At 44.3% G+C, this 18,615-nt stretch overlaps 1 protein-coding gene across 1 annotated transcript; it reads right to left on the bottom strand.

Moving 5' to 3' along the window:
• Nucleotides 1-797: 797 nt before the first annotated feature.
• On the bottom strand, nucleotides 798-6,032 carry LOC127305783 (probable beta-D-xylosidase 7). Its single transcript, XM_051336311.2, has 6 exons — nucleotides 5,570-6,032; nucleotides 4,637-4,936; nucleotides 4,350-4,519; nucleotides 4,022-4,119; nucleotides 1,641-2,405; nucleotides 798-1,514 (listed from the first exon to the last, which is right to left on the bottom strand). The coding sequence occupies exons 1-6, from the start codon at nucleotides 5,984-5,986 to the stop codon at nucleotides 925-927; spliced, it is 2,340 nt and encodes a 779-aa protein (XP_051192271.1). The 5' UTR covers nucleotides 5,987-6,032; the 3' UTR covers nucleotides 798-924.
• Nucleotides 6,033-18,615: the final 12,583 nt, after the last annotated feature.

Raw genomic sequence — 18,615 nt, 5'->3', positions numbered from 1 at the left:
TCCACATCGGCTCGCATGGTCCTCGTTGGCCGCGAGCGCGTCCGCATCGGCTCGATTTGGTTATGTGCTCAGCACTCTGCAGCGATATAGATGCATCTCTGACTCAATCTATTTGGTGGCTTCGGCGGTCTCTCTCCGTGGGAAGTTAAATTAGAAATCTATATGGCAATACACATGGACCTTGACTGCCAATTCAATTGAATTCACCGCGCATAGCTGCAACCAAGGCTAGCAGTTGAGGCCGTGCTTTTGTCGTCGGCCGGAGGAGGAAGAAGAGGGAAAAAGTTGTTTGGCATATTCTAAAAATATGCCCTTTTACAGTTTAGGGATACGGGGTCTGCTAGATCGGACGAGTTTTTGGCCGATCGAAATCGAATACAGGGCCCTCTACTCGTGTGCAAAAATTTAAGGGGTCTGTTAGACATGCTCTAATACATTCCACTCCAGTATTGTTACCAATTGTCTTAAAAATATGGCTCTCGATTTTTCGTATTATAGTAACATTAGATCGATGAAGAGAGTTTATCACTTAATTAATCTCAAGACGGTACCAATCCTTTCTATTGAGTTTTTTCTTAGACGACAAATAATTAATTTTTTTTAGGGAATTAAGAATTGAGTTAGAGCTTGGTTCATCCGCAAAACTTTGATTTTCATCATGTTTGTTGGTGAGTTGAAAGTGAATTATAACTGTACTTTTGTAGTTGTAATTGAGTTTTAACTGAAAATATGGTTCCCGTTGCATGAGATAGTGGTTCATAAGTAAGATTTTTCATTTGTTCAGTTAAGCGAGTCGGTTGTATGTAAGTGAGATTTTTCTCATTTTCGAGTGGGTTACACTATAGCGTAAAACCGTGAGATAACTTAACTTCGGTCGACTAAAAGCCTCATCGCGTGAACACACAAGCATGCATGTAGATAAACTCAAGCCATGAAGCTCATCTCGAACTCGTCCTCGCCGACCCCGACGAAGTGCGATCCCTGGTCGATCACCTTCCTGCCGTCTTTCGCCGCCCGGCTGAAGTGCTTGCATGGGCTCACCTCGAACTCCACGTGCGCCGTCTGCGCCGCCCTTAGGTGCACGCTCTGGAACCCGATCAGCTGGCTCGCCGGCCGCCCGTCCGTCGCGTTCGGCCACCGCAGGAAGAGCAGCACCGGGTGCCTGCCGTCCATGGTCCCCTGGTTCTGCACACTCACCAGCGCCGGGAACTTGAGCTTGTCACAGGCCTCCGCGCCGATCTCCTCCACGTCGTAGCTCACGGTGCCCGCCGCCGACTCAATCGCCTTTAGGCCGTCGATGCCGGTCATGGATGGTGGCTTTGTGCCCTTGGACACGAAACTGTGGGAGTACTTTGAGTAGCTGAGACCGTAGCCGAAGCTGTACACGGTCTTGCCTTTGTAGAACCTGTAGGTGCGCCCAGGGTAGCCCGTTGCCGGGTCGGCGCGCATCCGCATGTCCGTCATCGGCACCGCCGTGAACTCCTTCGGGTACCATGTCACAGGCAGCCTCCCACCTGATGATCCAGCAAATTAGTACAGCTTAATTGTACCTGATGATCCAGCAAATTAGTACAGCTTAATTGTACCTGATGAGGTTCAGGTTTCCGAGTAATTAAGTGCAATTGTGAAAGAAATCTCACCGGGGTTGTGCTCGCCGAAGAGGACCTGGGCAATGGCGATGCCCCCAGCCTGGCCGGGGTACCCAGCCCAGACGATGGCGCCAATCTTGGGATTGTTCTTGGCGAAGGTCACATCCACGGGGCCACCGCAAAGCAGCACCAAGATCACCGGCTTCTTCGCCGCCTCAGCGACGCTGTTGATGAGCTTCTCCTGCATCCCCGGGAGCCCCAGCTCCAGCCGATCGACCTCCTCCCTCTCCTGATCCTGATCCAGCCCCATGAACAAGACCACGTAGTCTGCCGAGCTCGCCACATGCACCGCCTCGCCGATGTTGGACACGTTGCAGACGGCGGCGTTGCACCCGGCGACGAACCTGGCGTCTTTGACGTACCCCTGGATCGCCTGGAGCGGCGTGACGGAGATGCACGGCGGGCCAAAGTAGTTTCCGAGCAGCAACGTCGCGTTGTTCCCGTTGTGTCCGATGACGGCGATGGACGAGACCTTGGTCTTGGACAGGGGCAGGGCGCCGCCGTCGTTCTTGAGCAGGACGATGCCGTCTTGCGCGGCCTGAAGAGCCAGGTTCTGGTGCTCCTGCTTGCACACCTGGTCGGCGCCGATGTTGCCGTACCGGTTGTATTTGGGGTCGCCGTTGAAGAGGCCCAACCTCATCCTGATGGTGAAGAGGTTGTGTAGGGCTCTGTCGATGTCCTTCTCTGTGATCTTACCTTGCTGGATCGCAGACAGGCCGTGCGTCTGCACGTAGCCGCCGCAGTTCACGTCCATTCCTGAAAGGGTTTCAGGTTACAGAATACAGATGGTAAGAATTTCTTTACTGATTTTTCTTAGCATGGTTCATGCTGTTTTACTAGTAAATTAAGTAAGTCCTTGATTTACTTATGTATTGCCGCAGCTGTGTGGGTTGTCGCATTATTGGTTTGGTCGATTTAGACTGTCACTGTTGACTTGTGCCCTTGTGCCATCTAACGCCAGCACAATTGTATTAAGCACATCTACATTTGCATGCTGAGGTTGTCTTCCTTTTATAAGGGACCAGCTTGCAACTGTATGATATCATGATGTTCAGTGGCATGCCATGAATTATTTCTTATGGGTCAAGTGCTCAAATCAGCAAAATCAGAGAGTTGTAGCAGTGCATTGAAAAACAAAACTCTTTCAGAACCCACTAAATCAACTTTTGCTTGCGGTTTCAGTGACCTAACTTAACCTGTGTGCAACTAATATGGAAGTTCTGTTTTAGTTTGTTAATCAAAATGCACATATTAGCCCATCCCAACACTTGCAGGTGCCACATAATTCCTTCCCGCGTTCGAGGAGGCTTCAACGGTTCGATCCTGCCCATATTCCACATATAATTTGTGATAACTTACAATCTTATTATATCATCATATTTGATTTCATATTAGGAATGAAGACAAGTTTGTTGGTTTGTTTCAGTTTTCGTGCATGATCCAAGGGGTTTCTTGGTTCCGACAAAGTCCGCTTCCTGCTCCATTCTCGTGCCATATTTATTTATGGGATTTCTGTATTTACTTTTGCTTCCGTGAAATAATATGAAAACAAATGTGGCAGCACTCAGTTTCATCCATATCCGCTCCGTTTTCATCCCTATACGCAGTGGAATAACTCATCCACATTGTACTAGCCCAGGAGAAAACTCGGGGCTGAGACCCTAAACACAAGACCTCAGGCTTTGATATCATGTTAGATACTTTTATGAACCAACTATCACAAAAGACCAATCTGATGAAAAGCGGTGGTATAATATGTTAAAATATATATTATCACCCCTTGTTCCAACAGTTCAAACTTTTGGATGAACTGATGGCTCATCAATTCAATATGATATGGGAGTCGAGTGGTATCTAGTTCAAGACGTGGCATTAATCTAAAGTAGTTGCGGCATTTCCCACGTCTAAGATATTTCCAGGCTTCCATGGCTACGGTCTTTTTCCGTATGTCCCGCATGCCAAGGTGGTCTTATCTTTGTAAGGGACAGCTCGTAGTTGGATGATATCATGGTGTTCAATGGCATGCCATGCATTATTTCTATTGGATTCAACTGCCCAAATCAGCAAAAACAGAGAGCTGGAGCAGTGCACTGTAGCCAAACTCTTTTAAAATCCAATAAATCAACTTTTGTTTGCAGCTAAATGACCTAACCTAGCCTCCATGCATTTGCCATATTATCTTGTCCAAGAATCATGCTTTTAGTTCTCAGTTATTATGATGTCCTAACTGCCCAGTGTGTTCCAATCTTGATACGTCACAGCAACGGGCATGATATGCACTATGCAGTGGAATAGCTCATCTTTCAGAAACTGTAGTGGGTCATATGACATGCATCGTTGACAACTAGCTAGAGTCATGAAAAAGCTCATACCGGCCTTGAGCACATCTGCAACTGCATCCTCCGGCTCTTTGGCATATCCCTGGACGTCATGGATGATGGCCACGGCGTCACAGTCCGAAGTGATGTATCTGGTCAACAGATGAAACTTGCAAGCGTCAGTCAGTCAGTCACTGCTATTCTTTCTTTTCTGAATAATTAGGCTAGTCTTTTCTGAATAATTCGAGGATACAGTCTTTTCTGAATAATTCAAGGATACAGTTTTATCTGAATAATTAGGCTAGTGTTTTCTTAATAATTAGGCTACTCTTTTCTGAAGTAACAGGTACGAACTTTGCACTTCTTTACTGAACCTTCTTACCCGTTAAACCCCCAGTCCCCTCTCGCGGTTTTGGTCAGTAGGTTCTGATCGGCGCAGGTGGGAACGCCGTTGACGCGGTTGTAGGAGCACATGATGCCACTGGCGCCACCGTCCTCGACGCAGCTCTTGAAGGGTGGGTTGTAGGTGTCCGCCAGATCCTGCGCTGTCACCTGAACAAAATTTCGCGTAAGATCAGACTTCCAAGAAAGAACCTGGCGACGACGGAGAGTACGTAGGAACTAGGAAGCTGGCTGCCATCAATGGCGTCCGGACAGCGGTTGTAGTACCTTGGCGTCGAAAGCGAAGCGCGTGACGCCCTTCCAGTTCTCGAGGTCGTAGGCGGTGAAGTGCTTGCAGCAGGCGGAGGCCTCTAGATCGGATGAGTTGATGGCGCCGGAGATGCCGTAGCCCTGGACGCCGCGGACAAACACGGCGGCGTACTTGCCGGTCATCGTCGGGTCCTCGCCGGGGGTCTCCTGGCCCCTGCCCCATCTCGGGTCACGGAACACGTTGATGTTGGGAGCCCAGAAGGTGAGTCCCTCCGCCTGACCATTGTTGTAGACGCCCCGCGCCTCCGTCCCGATCACCTATCCGTTCAGGTTCAGAGGTCAGGGAACATCATCAAGTTCAGAAGATACTCCTCTGGTTGATTATTAGGTTGCTCTGTTTTCTTAACATTTCGTACACATTTCCCCGTTTCTGTGATGTATGGTATATATCTCGTTCTAGAAGGATACCACTATAGAATTACAGAACGCACGCTTTGGAGTTTTGACAAATTCAAAAGCTGCATGCACCTACCACGTTCGTACCGGTAGTTAGGTGTTCAAAAATCGAAAGTGGTATACCCGGTTGGTGATGGTTTACCAGCTTTCGGGCTACCGAGTGCGGAGTGCCCCATTACACTAACGGACTCCATACTTAATTCCCCTGTCTCCTGAACTGAAATTAGGCCACTTTTTTCACATCACTTTCAGAAACCCAGCTTCTTGGTCTCTGATCATCATCGTCGCCATTATCATCATATCGTTCTCAAATATACAATCTTTGTTCACAAATGTAAAACGTTTTGGCATATTAGTGAACTAAGGTATAGTAGCAATTAGTACGAAATAATGACCCCTCGAATGAAAAACTCTAGAGACTCTTGACACATCTCAGAGGCAGAATGGTGATGAAACGGTCGCTAGCTAGGAAGAGTACTGTGTTCGTGTACGTACCTGGCCGATGCGGTACCAGAGATGCGGGTTGAAGGACGCAGCGGTGAGGATGACCTGCGGGAAGCTGGTGGCAGCGCGGAGCGGGCCGTCGAGGTGGATGCCGCGGCCGGCGTTGGCAACGCCGTGCAGTGCCTCCGACCACCACTTGTACGCCGGCACGCCCAGCCGGGCCACGGCGGGCGACTCGTCGCCGAGCTGCGAGATCTTCTCCTCCAGCGTCAGCTTCGACACTAGGTCCCCGGCGCGCTGATCGATCGGCAGCTTCCGGTCGCAGAACGGCGCGGTGGACGGCCCGCCGCAGGAGAAGGGCGGGTCGGTGGCAACGGCGAAGGATGACCACGACGCGAGCAGCTGGACGAAGACGAGAAGAAGCGCCGCCGCTGGGGCAGCTTGGACGACGTGCGTACGGCGTCCCATGGCTGCCTATGCGAGTCACACTGTAGCAGCGCGCGTGAGGGCGGGCTGGCTGGCTTGGCTACCGCGAGAGGTGTATATATAAGCGCCCGCACGACACATGGGAGTATGGGCCCATCCAATTGTCTTGCTCGATCCTATCCGCACATCTATACGTTTGGAACTATTTTGAGAAAGATTTTCCAATTTATGAGATGTATTCTGGCAATCGATTGACAAGGGTAAGATTGGCCATATTTACTTCTCTCTCTTGCATATACTACCAAAAATTCATAGAACACTTCAAAAATATCCAACTATAGAAACTCCCTCCGTTATATATAGTACGCACTTGTTCTATATTAGCTGTCTCTGATTTAGTGCATATATATTTGTAATAGTTCACCATTTTCACTCCCAAGAAATTGTGTTGTGTCACCCAAAGTTCAAGAGTAACGATTAAGGACGTATTGCAAAATGAAACCACTTTTTATACTTATAGCATTTTTTCTTCTTCGAAAGTGAGCATATATAGGCCAAGCTCCAGGGACCTCTTTATCTCAAATTTTTGAAAATCATATTCACAAGTTTCAAAAAAGTTTAGATTTTTTTGATGTAGCCAATGGTGTATCCTACAAGGCGTGCAAAATCTTTGAAATTCTTTATATTCTAGGCAAACTATGAAAAAATCAGGAAAACTTTGGAATTTTGAAAGCGTACAATGTTCACTATACAGGGATTAACACATTTATAATTTTCTTGTTAGAACACAAACCATTTCACATCGAGATTTTACACTTTTGCACTATACATCCTTCACTGCATAGGTACTTTTTCAGAATTTTGTGAAACTTTTAAATATGACTATTGATTTGTTTCAGAATAAAGGCTCAATTTGGACTATAGTATTGACAGGGTTTCTATTGTTTTTTTTTTTACAAAATACAATACTGCCTCCGGTCCATATTAATTGTCTCTAATATATATGTATTTAGACATATTTAGTTATAGGTATATGTACATCCATACTAGTAACAAGTAATATGAATCGCATGGATTAGTATTCTTTTTACGACCTTATTTTTGAAAAAAAAACTTCATATTCACAATGATGGTAAATCCTTCTTTGTGTGCACCTCTAGTGGACGTTGCCCTTTGTTGGCCGCAGCTACAGATCCTCTATGGTTCGGTTGTAGCTCCTTCAGGCGCGTTTGCCGCCTATGTTGCTTCCTCGTGAGTCGGGCGTCACACACTACTATTTTGAGCGTCGGCCGAGACCTCTACTCCTCCCATGGTGTGGCGTTGTAGCTCTAGAATCCTAGACATGCCGGACGCCACCTTCTGCGCCACAGTTGGTACAGCCTGGCAAGCTCGCCATTGCCCGGGAGTTCCGCACTCGCCGCCGTACTAGGATAAGACGATGACCATGGGCATATTGGTGGAATTTCACTCGATTTGGGTTCAACTAACCTCGCGCGTGACTTGAGGTTCATTCTTCCACGGTGGAGCCTCCATGATCAATGGCGGATGTCAGTTTGTGTGTGGAATTTCTGGTGTTGAAAAAGGTGTTTAGAATGCTAGAATCTACTATCATTTTGTGGTTTACCTACGAGTAAAATGTTGCAATGATTTTGGATGCATGCTACAAAGGGATTTCTTTCATGTTGCAAACATGTTTTTATAATGTTGGATGTGTTTGGCACATGTTGGATGACTTGTCTTTTTTTGTTGCAAACAATGAAAGGACGAGATGTCGCCTAGAGGGGGGGGGGGGGGGGGGTGAATGGGCGTTTTAAAAACTCTTACGGATTTGGCTTGTAAGAATGTGGAATTAAACTAATGTTTATTTTATAAGCACAAATCCTAAATATGCTAGGCTCATCTAAGTGCAACAACAACAACTAGAGCTAAGCAAGATAGGCACAAGATATATGTAGCACAAGTGATAACAAGATATATGTACTTCAAGTACGATGGCTATCACAAGAAAAGTAAACTCGGGTATAGAAATAACCGAGGCACGCGGAGACGAAGACGTATTCCCGTGTTCCCTTCCTTTGCAAGAAGGTACGTCACGTTTGGAGTGGTGGGGATCCCGCGAAGGATTTCCCAACGCCACGAAGGCTCACCCTATTCTCCGAGCCTATCCCACGAAGGAATAGCCGTTTCCTTATGGCTAGCTTTTCCTCCACTCCGGAGATGGCAAGCTCCACAACCACTTCACAAGCTCCACGAAGGAGAAGCCCGGGCCCCTTCACAATCTTCCGCGAAGAGGTCACCGGGAGACCAACCAAGCCAACTAGGAGGTCACCCTCCAAGAGTAACAAGTTCACGGTATCTCACTCGAACAAATCATGGTGGAGAGCTCAACACTATGTGATGATGCAAAGCAAGAACACTAGAGGTGTTCAAATCCTTCAAACTCAAATCCCACAAAGGCAACAAATGCTAAGATGGAATTAGAGAGGAAGAACAATGGTGGAAATCAACAAATGACCCAAGAGTTCCCCTCACTTAGAGGAGGAATGGATTGGATGAGGTTGTAGATCTAGATCTCATGTTTCAAATCCCCCAAGAATATGCAAGAATCATAGGAGGGAAGGGTGAGGAAGAAAGCTCAAGAAGGTTCAACAATGGTGGTAAAAAACGTGCTAAAGAACCCTAAGAACAATGGGGAAGAAGCCCATTTTATAGCCCCTAAAAAATATGACCGTTTGGGCCAAAAACGAGCATCCCGGCCCTGCCGAGCTGGCTGCCGACCTACCCGGTAGCAGCACTCGGCATGCCGGGCGAGGTACCGGGCTGCCCAGAAGCAGCACTCGGCCTGTCGAGCCACACACCGAAAACGCGATAACTTTTGCATCCGGACTCCGATTTCGATGATCTTGGGCTCGTTGGAATCACGACAACGAGCTCTACAACATTATGCATAGAAACATCATAGTACAACCATTGAGTAAGAAAAATAATATAAAAGGTTTGACCTATCTATAAAACATCAAACCGGTAAAACCTTCAAACATGAAAACGCAATAGAAGATGCATACGAATTCCGTTTTTGATGAACTTGGGATTGTTGTAAAGCTAGAAACAAGCTCAAGAACCTCACATAGAGAAACACCAAGAAGCAAAAGATTTATGGAATGCAAAGCATGCAAAGGGTTGATCTCCCTAAGACGATGTGATCAAGTTATCCAACCGAAAGCCCCTCTTGATAGTGTTATGTATCCTATAACCCGGTCTCTCAACAACCACCTTGAGACCGGTAATGGAAACATAGCAAGGCCATACCTTTGCCTTGCACATCCCGCTTGATCTTGATGATAACTCTTCAAGCTCCACTCAAGCAAGGAATGGCTCACTTGATCATTGTTGCTTCGTGAAGACTCACAAATGCTCCCCCGTACATCATGATGGGAAAGCTACATTGATGCATATCTTCACATGTCCATTATCACAAAATGGACGACAATCTTCAAGCATATGATCCTCTTGAGATGCTCAACTTGAACTTGCCCAACTCAACCTTGATGACGATCACCACTTGATGTCATCCTCTTATGGACTATATGAGATCTCACTTTTGATGCATGCCCAAGGAAAGATACCTAACCCATATAGACAACACAAGGGCACATATATGATGGGTTAGTTCATCAAGCATAAATGACAAGGCTTACCATACCGTACATGACTTCACGTGGCACATTCTTCATGCTTCATGTGTTGACAAAACTTGGATCTATTCTTCACTCTTTGTATTGGTCCACATTGTATCTTCTCATGCTATATCATACTATCTTGAGGTGTATAAAAAATTCTTCATTTGTTTGCATGCTCTAAATCTTAGTCAACCACAGCTCAATTTATGAGACTATCATGACACTGACTTAGAGCCATAACTTGAATTCTTCACTTGGAATCAAGCACTCAAGATTTTGATCATTCATTGGTTATCACATAATTAAGCTAGAGCATGGCTAATATTGAGTTCCACATAAGAACTCCATCTTCATTTCTTCTTCTTGATCATTTCACATATATGTCTTCAAATCGATGATCTTGATGCCAATACTCAAGGTATATCTTTATCTTCATGGCATCCATACTTGAATCCAACACATGGACTACAAGTAGTACCTATGGAATATTTCTTTATATAAACTCAATGAAAACATTAGTTCATAGGGGTTGTCATTAGTTACCAAAACCACACATAGGGGCAATATACCCTTACAAACAATGATGCACTTCTTCCGTTTTGCTATAACCAAATAAAGATACTTTTGCAAACAATGCTTGTTTTTTCTACAAGGACATGTTCAAACTGTTTCAAATAAATTTTCACAAGTTCTACAAATTCACGAAGAATGTTACATTGATTGGACGCATCATATCCTCTTGTAAAACATATTGGATGGCTCCCAATGCCTTGGGTCGGCCATATTTTTAGCACCTTATTTTGATGGCATTGCATTGAGTATGATAATTTTATCCACAAATTTGGGCACCTGGTTTGTTGGACAAGGTTACGGAGGGCAGGTTATGCCAATGGATTTCATGGGGTGGATACCCACCAACTCAAAGGTTGTGCATTGTAGATATTTCACTCGACAGAGATATCCAAGGGTGTCCGTTGATGGCTGTGAAATACTCCATTTTCCCTCACGTTTAAACCCTTTGCTAAGTCAAGAAATTGATTAAACATCTCTCTAAATGTGCCATTAATGACTGATACGTCTCAAACGTATCTATAATTTCTTATGTTCCATGCTACTTTTATGATGATACTCACATGTTTTATACACACTTTATGTCATATTTATGCATTTTCCGGCACTAACCTATTGACAAGATGCCGAAGAGCCGATTCTTTGTTTTCTGCTGTTTTTGGTTTCAGAAATCCTACAAAGGAAATATTCTCGGAATTGGACGAAATCAACGCCCAGGGTCTTATTTTTCCACGAAGCTTCCAGAAGACCGAAAGGATTATGAAGTGGGGCGACAAGGCGCCGCCCTGGCGTGTGGGGCCCTCGTCAGCCCTCCGACTATGCCCTTCCGCCTACTTAAAGCCTTCGTCGCGAATACCCCAGTACCGAGAGCCACGATACGGAAAACCTTCCAGAGACGCCGCCGCCGCCAATCCCATCTCGGGGGATTCAGGAGATCGCCTCCGGCACCCTGCCGGAGAGGGGAATCATCTCCCGGGGGACTCTTCATCACCATGATCGCCTCCGGATTGATGTGTGAGTAGTTCACCCCTGGACTATGCGTCCATAGCAGTAGCTAGATGGTCGTCTTCTCCTCATGTGCTATCATTGTTCGATCTTGTGAGTTGCCTATCATGATCAAGATCATCTATTTGTAATGCTACATGTTGTGTTTGTTGGGATCCGATGAATATGGAATACTATGTTATGTTGATTATCAATCTATCATATATGTGTTGTTTAAGATCTTGCATGCTCTCCGTTGCTAGTAGAGGCTCTGGCCAAGTTGATACTTGTAACTCCAAGAGGGAGTATTTATGCTCGATAGTGGGTTCATGCCTCTATTTAATCTGGGACAGTGACAGAAAGTTCTAAGGTTGTGGATGTGCTATTGCCACTAGGGATAAAACATCAATGCTTTGTCTAAAGATATTTGTGTTGATTACATTACGCACCATACTTAATGCAATTGTCTGTTGTTTGCAACTTAATACTGGAAGGGGTGCGGATGCTAACCTGAAGGTGGACTTTTTAGGCATAGATGCATGCTGGATAGCGGTCTATGTACTTTATCGTAATGCCCAATTGAATTTCACACTACTCATCATAATATGTATGTGCATTGTTATGCCCTCTTTATTTGTCAATTGCCCAACTGTAATTTGTTCACCCAACATGCTTTATCTTATTGGAGAGACACTACTAGTGAACTGTGGACACCGGTCCATTCTTTTACATCGAATACAATCTATTGCAAACATTGTTCTTTACTGTTCTTCGCATACAAACATCATTTTCCACACTATACATTTAATCCTTTGTTACAGCAAGCCGGTGAGATTGACAACCTCACTGTTAAGTTGGGGGAAAGTACTTTGATTGTGTTGTGCAGGTTCCACGTTGGCGCCGGAATCCCTGGTGTTGCGCCGCACTACACTCCGCCACCATCAACCTTCACGTGCTTCTTGACTCCTACTGGTTCGATAACCTTGGTTTCTTACTGAGGAAAAACTTGCCGCTGCACGCATCACACCTTCCTCTTGGGGTTCCCAACGGGCATGTGCTTTACGCGTCATCAAGAAAGTTTTCTGGCACCGTTGCCGCGGAGATCAAGACACGCTGCAAGGGGAGTCTCCCACTTCCAATCACTTTACTTTATTTTTGTCTTGCTTTACTTTATTTTATTTACTGCTTTGTTTGCTTTCCTATATCAAAATACAAAAAAATTAGTTACTTGCTTTACTCTATTTACTGTCTTGTTTGCGTTCTCCATATTAAAAACCCAAAAAATTAGTTACTTGCATTTACTTTATTTACCTTTTGCTTATTTCATCATGTTTCCTCCTAAGTTCACTCTTAAAGATGTACCGGTAGGACGAGGGTCTATCATTGGAAAAGATAATATAGAAGATTTTTTCACTCATATTAGTACGGTTGAAGATTTTGAAGATAGACACTTGGTAGAACTTGCTCCTACTTATGAAATTGCTGCTGCTTCTTAGTACACATGTTAGAAGCTAGATTTGTTAATCTCAACCCCGTAATGCAACATATGTTTCTTACACTCTGTGATATGGAAGAAGGAGAAAAGAAAGATTTTGTCTTAGAAACCCTTCTTAAAGAATTTGGTGATGTAGCAAGAGAAGCTAGAAAAGTCTTTACTAAATATAAGATGCTTGGCTCTTATACCAACTTTGCTAGCACCCTTGAAAAGATGGAAAAAGATAGACAAAAGTACACTAATAAAGTTAATTATGAGGGGGGATATTAAAACATCAATACCTTGCAAGCTCTTAGGAATGTGCGAGGCACTAGAAAAGAATTTTGATTGGATTTTTCCTGAAAATTTGTTTGATGAGAATTGCAAGCCTAAGAGTAATGAAAAAGGAGCCTCTGAAACTTACATAGATAAGATACAATGCATAGTTGAGAAAAATCCAAACCCCTCTGTTGATGCTTCGTCTCTTGATAATACTTGATACACACTTTCTGCGCCTAGCTGAAAAGTGTTAAAGAAAAGCGCTTATGGGAGACAACCCATTATTTTACTTCTGCACTTTTGTTTTATATTTGAGTCTTGGAAGTTGTTACTACTGTAGCAACATTTCCTTATCTTTATTTTATTGCATTGTTGTGCCAAGTAAAGTCTTTGACAGTAAGGTTCATACTAGATTTGGATTACTGCGCAGAAACAGATTTCTTGCTGTCACGAATTTGAGTAGTATTCTATGTAGGTAACTCAGAAAAATCTGCCAATTTACGTGCGTGATCCTCAGATATGTACGCAACTTTCATTCAATTTGAGCATTTTCATCTGAGCAAGTTTAGTGCCCAAGAAAAATTCATCTTTACAGACTGTTCTGTTTTGACAGATTCTGCCTTTTATTTCGCATTGCCTGTTTTGCTATGTATGATGGATTTCTTTGTTCCATTAACTTTCAGTAGCTTTGTGCAATGTCCAGAAGTGTTAAGAATGATTATGTCACCTCTGAACATGTGAATTTTTTATTATGCACTAACCCTCTAATGAGTTTGTTTTGAGTTTGGTGTGGAGGAAGTTTTCAAGGATCATGAGAGGAGGATGATACGATATGATCAAGGAGAGTGAAAACTCTAAGCTTGGGGATGCCCCCGTGGTTCATATCTGCATATTTCAAGAAGACTCAAGCATCTAAGCTTGGGGATGCCCAAGGCATCCCCTTCTTCATCGATAACTTATCAGGTCAGCTCTAGTGAAACTTTTTTTTTCTGTCACATCTTATGTGCTTTACTTGGAGCGTCTTTATGTTCTTGTTTTTGTTTTGTTTGAATAAAATTGGATCCTACCATTCTTTGTGTGGGAGAGAGACACGCTCCGCTGTTGCATATGAACACATATGTTCTCAGCTTTATTCTTAATGTTCATGGCGAAGGTTGAAACTGGTTCGTTCATTGTTATATGGTTGGAAACAGAAAATGCTACATGTGGTAATTGGTATAATGTCTTGAATAATTTGATACTTGGCAATTGTTGTGCTCATATAGATCATGTTTAAGCTCTTGCATCATGTACTTTGCACCTATTAATGAAGAAATACCGTAGAGCTTGTTGACATTTGGTTTGCATGATTGGTCTCTCTAAAGTCTAGATATTTTCTGCTGAGGGTTTGAACAACAAGGAAGACAGTGTAGAGTCTTATAATGCTTGCAATATGTTCTTATGTAAGTTTTGCTGTACCGGTTCATACTTGTGTTTGCTTCAAATAACCTTGCTAGCCTAAGCCTTGTATCGAGAGGGAATACTTCTCGTGCATCCAAATCCTTGAGCAAAAAACTATACCATTTGTGTCCACCATACCTACCTACTACATGGTATTTTCTGCCATTCCAAGTAAATACTTCGTGTGCTACCTTTAAACAATTCAAAAGTTATTACCTCTTATTTGTGTCAATGTTTTATAGCTCATGAGGAAGTATGTGGTGTTTTATCTTTCAATCTTGTTGAGCAACTTTCACCAATGGACTAGTGGCTTCATCTGCTTATCCAATAATTTTGCAAAAAGAGCTGGCAAAGGGGTTCCCAGCCCCAATTAATTAACTTTCATAATTTTACAAATAGACACTCCTCCATGGTATGTGAATGTTGGAAGGCACCCGAGGATTCGGTTAGCCATGGCTTGAGAAAGCAAAGGTGGGGAGGAGTGTCATCTCTAAATAAAAATAAAATAAATAGACACTCCTTCATGGTATGTGATTGATGGAAGGCACCCGAGGATTCAGTTAGCCATGGCTTGTGAAAGAAAAGGTTGGAAGGAGTGTCACCCAAAAATAAAAATTTCATGGGAGCCGCTCTTTGAAAGTCTGTCTGGCAAGGGGGTTAGTGACGAGGGAATACCTCGGCAATGCCTACGTATTGTAGACTAGGGTTTCGGGAGAGAGCGATGATGGAGATTCCGGGAACGAGATTAGGCACACGACGTACCCAGCTTCGGGTCCCCTCGGCGGAGGATCCCTACGTGCTGCTAGCAATCCAGTATATGATCATAGATGTGTTTACAGGGTGCCGCCATAGGCGGAGCTATATTTTCTATATTCTGTCTATCTGTTGTCCTCCCTCTTTCGGGTGCCCTGGCTAGCTTTATATATGCAACCAGCCTAGGATTTTACAAGAGTCCTAGTCGACTACTTCTTCGGGTTGCCTTGTTGGGCCTTCTCCATATTTGGTCTTCTCCATATTGGGCCGAGCCAGGTATACTAATAATGGTTACCCAAAGGGTATGCCCATGTCAGTGTAGCCCCCGAGTTTATAGGGAAGTCGAAGACTTGCGTAGAAACTCCAAGCATAACAATCTCTGAAGTCGAAGAAAAATACAAGGCGAGGTCCATGCCGCAGATCACGTGTAGCGTAAATGATGTCGACAATTTTTGAAATTATCGGGTGCGCGGCAGCGCTCCCGATGGGAGTAGCCCCCGAGTCTATGGGCAAGTGCTTGCACTTGGGCATAGACTCAAGTTGTACTACTCGATGAAGAACTTAACTATATTTCCGGAGAACTTGATGAAATCCATGTGCTCCCGATGGGAGTAGGCTCCACTCGAGTCGTAGAATCGAGTTGAGTCTACAAACCTTGATTGTCATAGATGCTGTCGAAGTTAATTTTCTATCGGGTGCGCGACCAGCGCTCCCGATGGGAGTAGCCCCCGAGGCTACAGCCAAGTGTTTGCACTTGGGTGTAGGCTCAACTTGCTTGTAATCGACTCCACAATTTTTCCTCTTTCTTATCGGGGGGGGTGAACAATACTCTCGATAAGAGTAGCCCCCGAGCCTATGGGCAGGTGCTTGCACCTAGGCATAGGCTCGAGTTGTACTACTCGATAAACAACTTGGCGCATCCCCTCTTTTTATCGACTCCAGGCCGTTGCTATTTTTATTTGACATCCATATCTATATTGTACAGGGATAATGGTAGTTGGGGCTAGTTCATCTGACGGATCAGGTACTAGTTAACTGCTCTAGTGGCAATCCACAAAAACCTACTTCAAGATCACGTCCCTGGACATGATCTCGGGATACTGGTGTAAACTTCGACAGGTGCCGCTTAAGGTCTTACCATTCTGTCGAGTCCCAGTCATATTTTATCGGGTACCTAACGCGTCCGTTAGGATTTTTCTTCGTATCTGTTGATACGGATAAAAGTAAATGTGAGCGCGATCTTTGGCGATGCCACGCCACACAGAACGGATCTGGGGTCTTACCTTCGCAAAGTTTTGCGGCATTCAGAGATTGATCGCAACTTTGGCGCTCTGAGAATATTTTGTCAAGTGCCTTGTTCGGCTGATGCAATGACCCATTTTGCGGGCTCTTCTATTTTTCTCTCGGGCTTGATGAGACAGCCGAATATATTGGTTCTTCTATATTGTCGGGTACATCACCGATGCTCTTGCTCGGAACAATATGACGAGTCAATGGACCCGAAGATTTGTCCATCCTCTTTTTTTTTTTTTTGGTTCCTCCTTGATGAAAAATTCGTCGAGTTCTTTCTTGAAGAAAATTTCTTCGGGTCCTTCTTGAGGACAATTCTTCGGGACCTCCTTGAGGACAATTCTTCGGGTTCCTCCTTCAGGAAAATACTTCGGGTTCCTCCTTCAGGATAGTTCTCCGGGACCTCTTTGAGGATAATTCTTCGGGACCTCCCTGAAGATAATTCTTCGGGTCATGTTCTTTCTTGAAGACAATTTCGTCGAGTTCTCCCTGTAGACAATTTCGTTGGGTTCTCTCTTATATACTTTGAATTTTGCTTTCTCCTGCACAAATAAATAAACTTTTTCTATCTTTCCCTTGACTCTCTTTTTCGCATGCGGTGTCAGATGCTCAGAATTGATGATATATAAAGTGAATATATGCCGCGTAGCCCCCGAGCATCGGGTGCGGCGAAAGTAAACGATAATCAACTTTGTGCAAAATAAAAGAACACTTAGCTTTTTGGACACGACGAAGTCGATGAATGATGAAGTCTTCGAGTGTAGATAAGAAATCTAGCCAAAGTAGAAACCACCAAATAGCGATAATAGATGCCGCCAAATTGTTGATGAAGAAATAGCCGAGCCCCCGAGCGCTGCTGGGGTGACGTTATGATTGTTACTTAGATGTTGTGTCGCAGTTGCGACCCGAGGCGAAGTCATGGTCGAGCCCCCGAGTGTTAGCCATGATGTCGAAAGAAATTAACGGAGTCGCGGCATCATATAAGGTGAAACCATTTAGGATGAAGTCATTGACAATAATATAATATAAATCCGCGAAGATGAATCCAAGATGAGGTATTTGAGATGAATCCACATTAAATATGAAGCATATATTGAAGATGAATCCGCCGATATCATAGAGGATGAATCCATTGACCCGAAGAATCCAGTAATAACCATAGAAGATGAATTTGCTGATATCATCGAGGATGAATCCATTGACCCGAAGAATCCAGTAATAATCATAGAAGATAAATCCACTGACCCCGAAATACGTCGGGTAGTATTATATTAGAGAACCAATGATAACCTTATAAGATGAATCCACTCACCCGGAAGTGCACCGGTAGTATTATATAATAAGAGATCAATGATAACCATATAGATGAACCCATTGAACCGGGTATAAAAATCCACTAGGTCGAAAAAAACATTGATCCGAAGAAGACAAATCCAGTAAGCCGAATAAGATATATCCACTAAGCCGAAGAAAATAAATTTATCGAGTAATCAAGTGTATTTGTGGTAACAATGTAATGGCGCAACCCCATGTGTTGGGTGAATTTTAATGATGTAACGGTGCAACCCCCAAGTATTCGAGTGTGAGGGAAGTAAATAATAATTAATTCTCGGAAGAGGAACACTTAGCTTTTTATCGGGTGCGGTGGAATCGACGTAGAAGTAGATCGTGCATTGGACACGGTTGATGTGGGTGCGCAGCGCCTGACCGGCATGGTTGATGTAGTCGCGTGACGCTTAGCCGGCGTGGTCGATAAAGATGACACAGTCGAAGTAATTGCGGTGATTATTTTTGTTTGCTCGAAACGCCGGGAACGAAAGCCTGATAATTTTGGATGCGTGAAAATCTTCGGTTAACTTCCTTGTATTCCCATCTTGTATTGGACTCCATCGTTGTACTGCCAAAGTCGGCGCGCCGTTGTGTGACCGTGTGCGGCCATGGCGAAAATAATTCAGCGGAACCGATTCTTCTCTTTCTTTGATGCCACAATCTTCGGCAGGCCTCGATCCTTGTGCCTTTGTACAGAATAACTTTCTTCATGCAATGGTTTTTTTCTTCCTGCAAACTGGATATGCACGCTCCTTCTCTTGGGACATGATCCACGTGAAGTGCAAAAAAGCAACCAGCCCTGCTCCCTCCTGCACGTAGATTGAAACAAAATAACTTGGTTTTCACCGGCTGTATCAAGACTTGTTCTCCTC

Source organism: Lolium perenne, chromosome 6, assembly GCF_019359855.2.
Source record: "Lolium perenne isolate Kyuss_39 chromosome 6, Kyuss_2.0, whole genome shotgun sequence".
NCBI lineage: Eukaryota > Viridiplantae > Streptophyta > Magnoliopsida > Poales > Poaceae > Lolium > Lolium perenne.
This window is presented reverse-complemented; position numbering and strand designations above follow the sequence as displayed.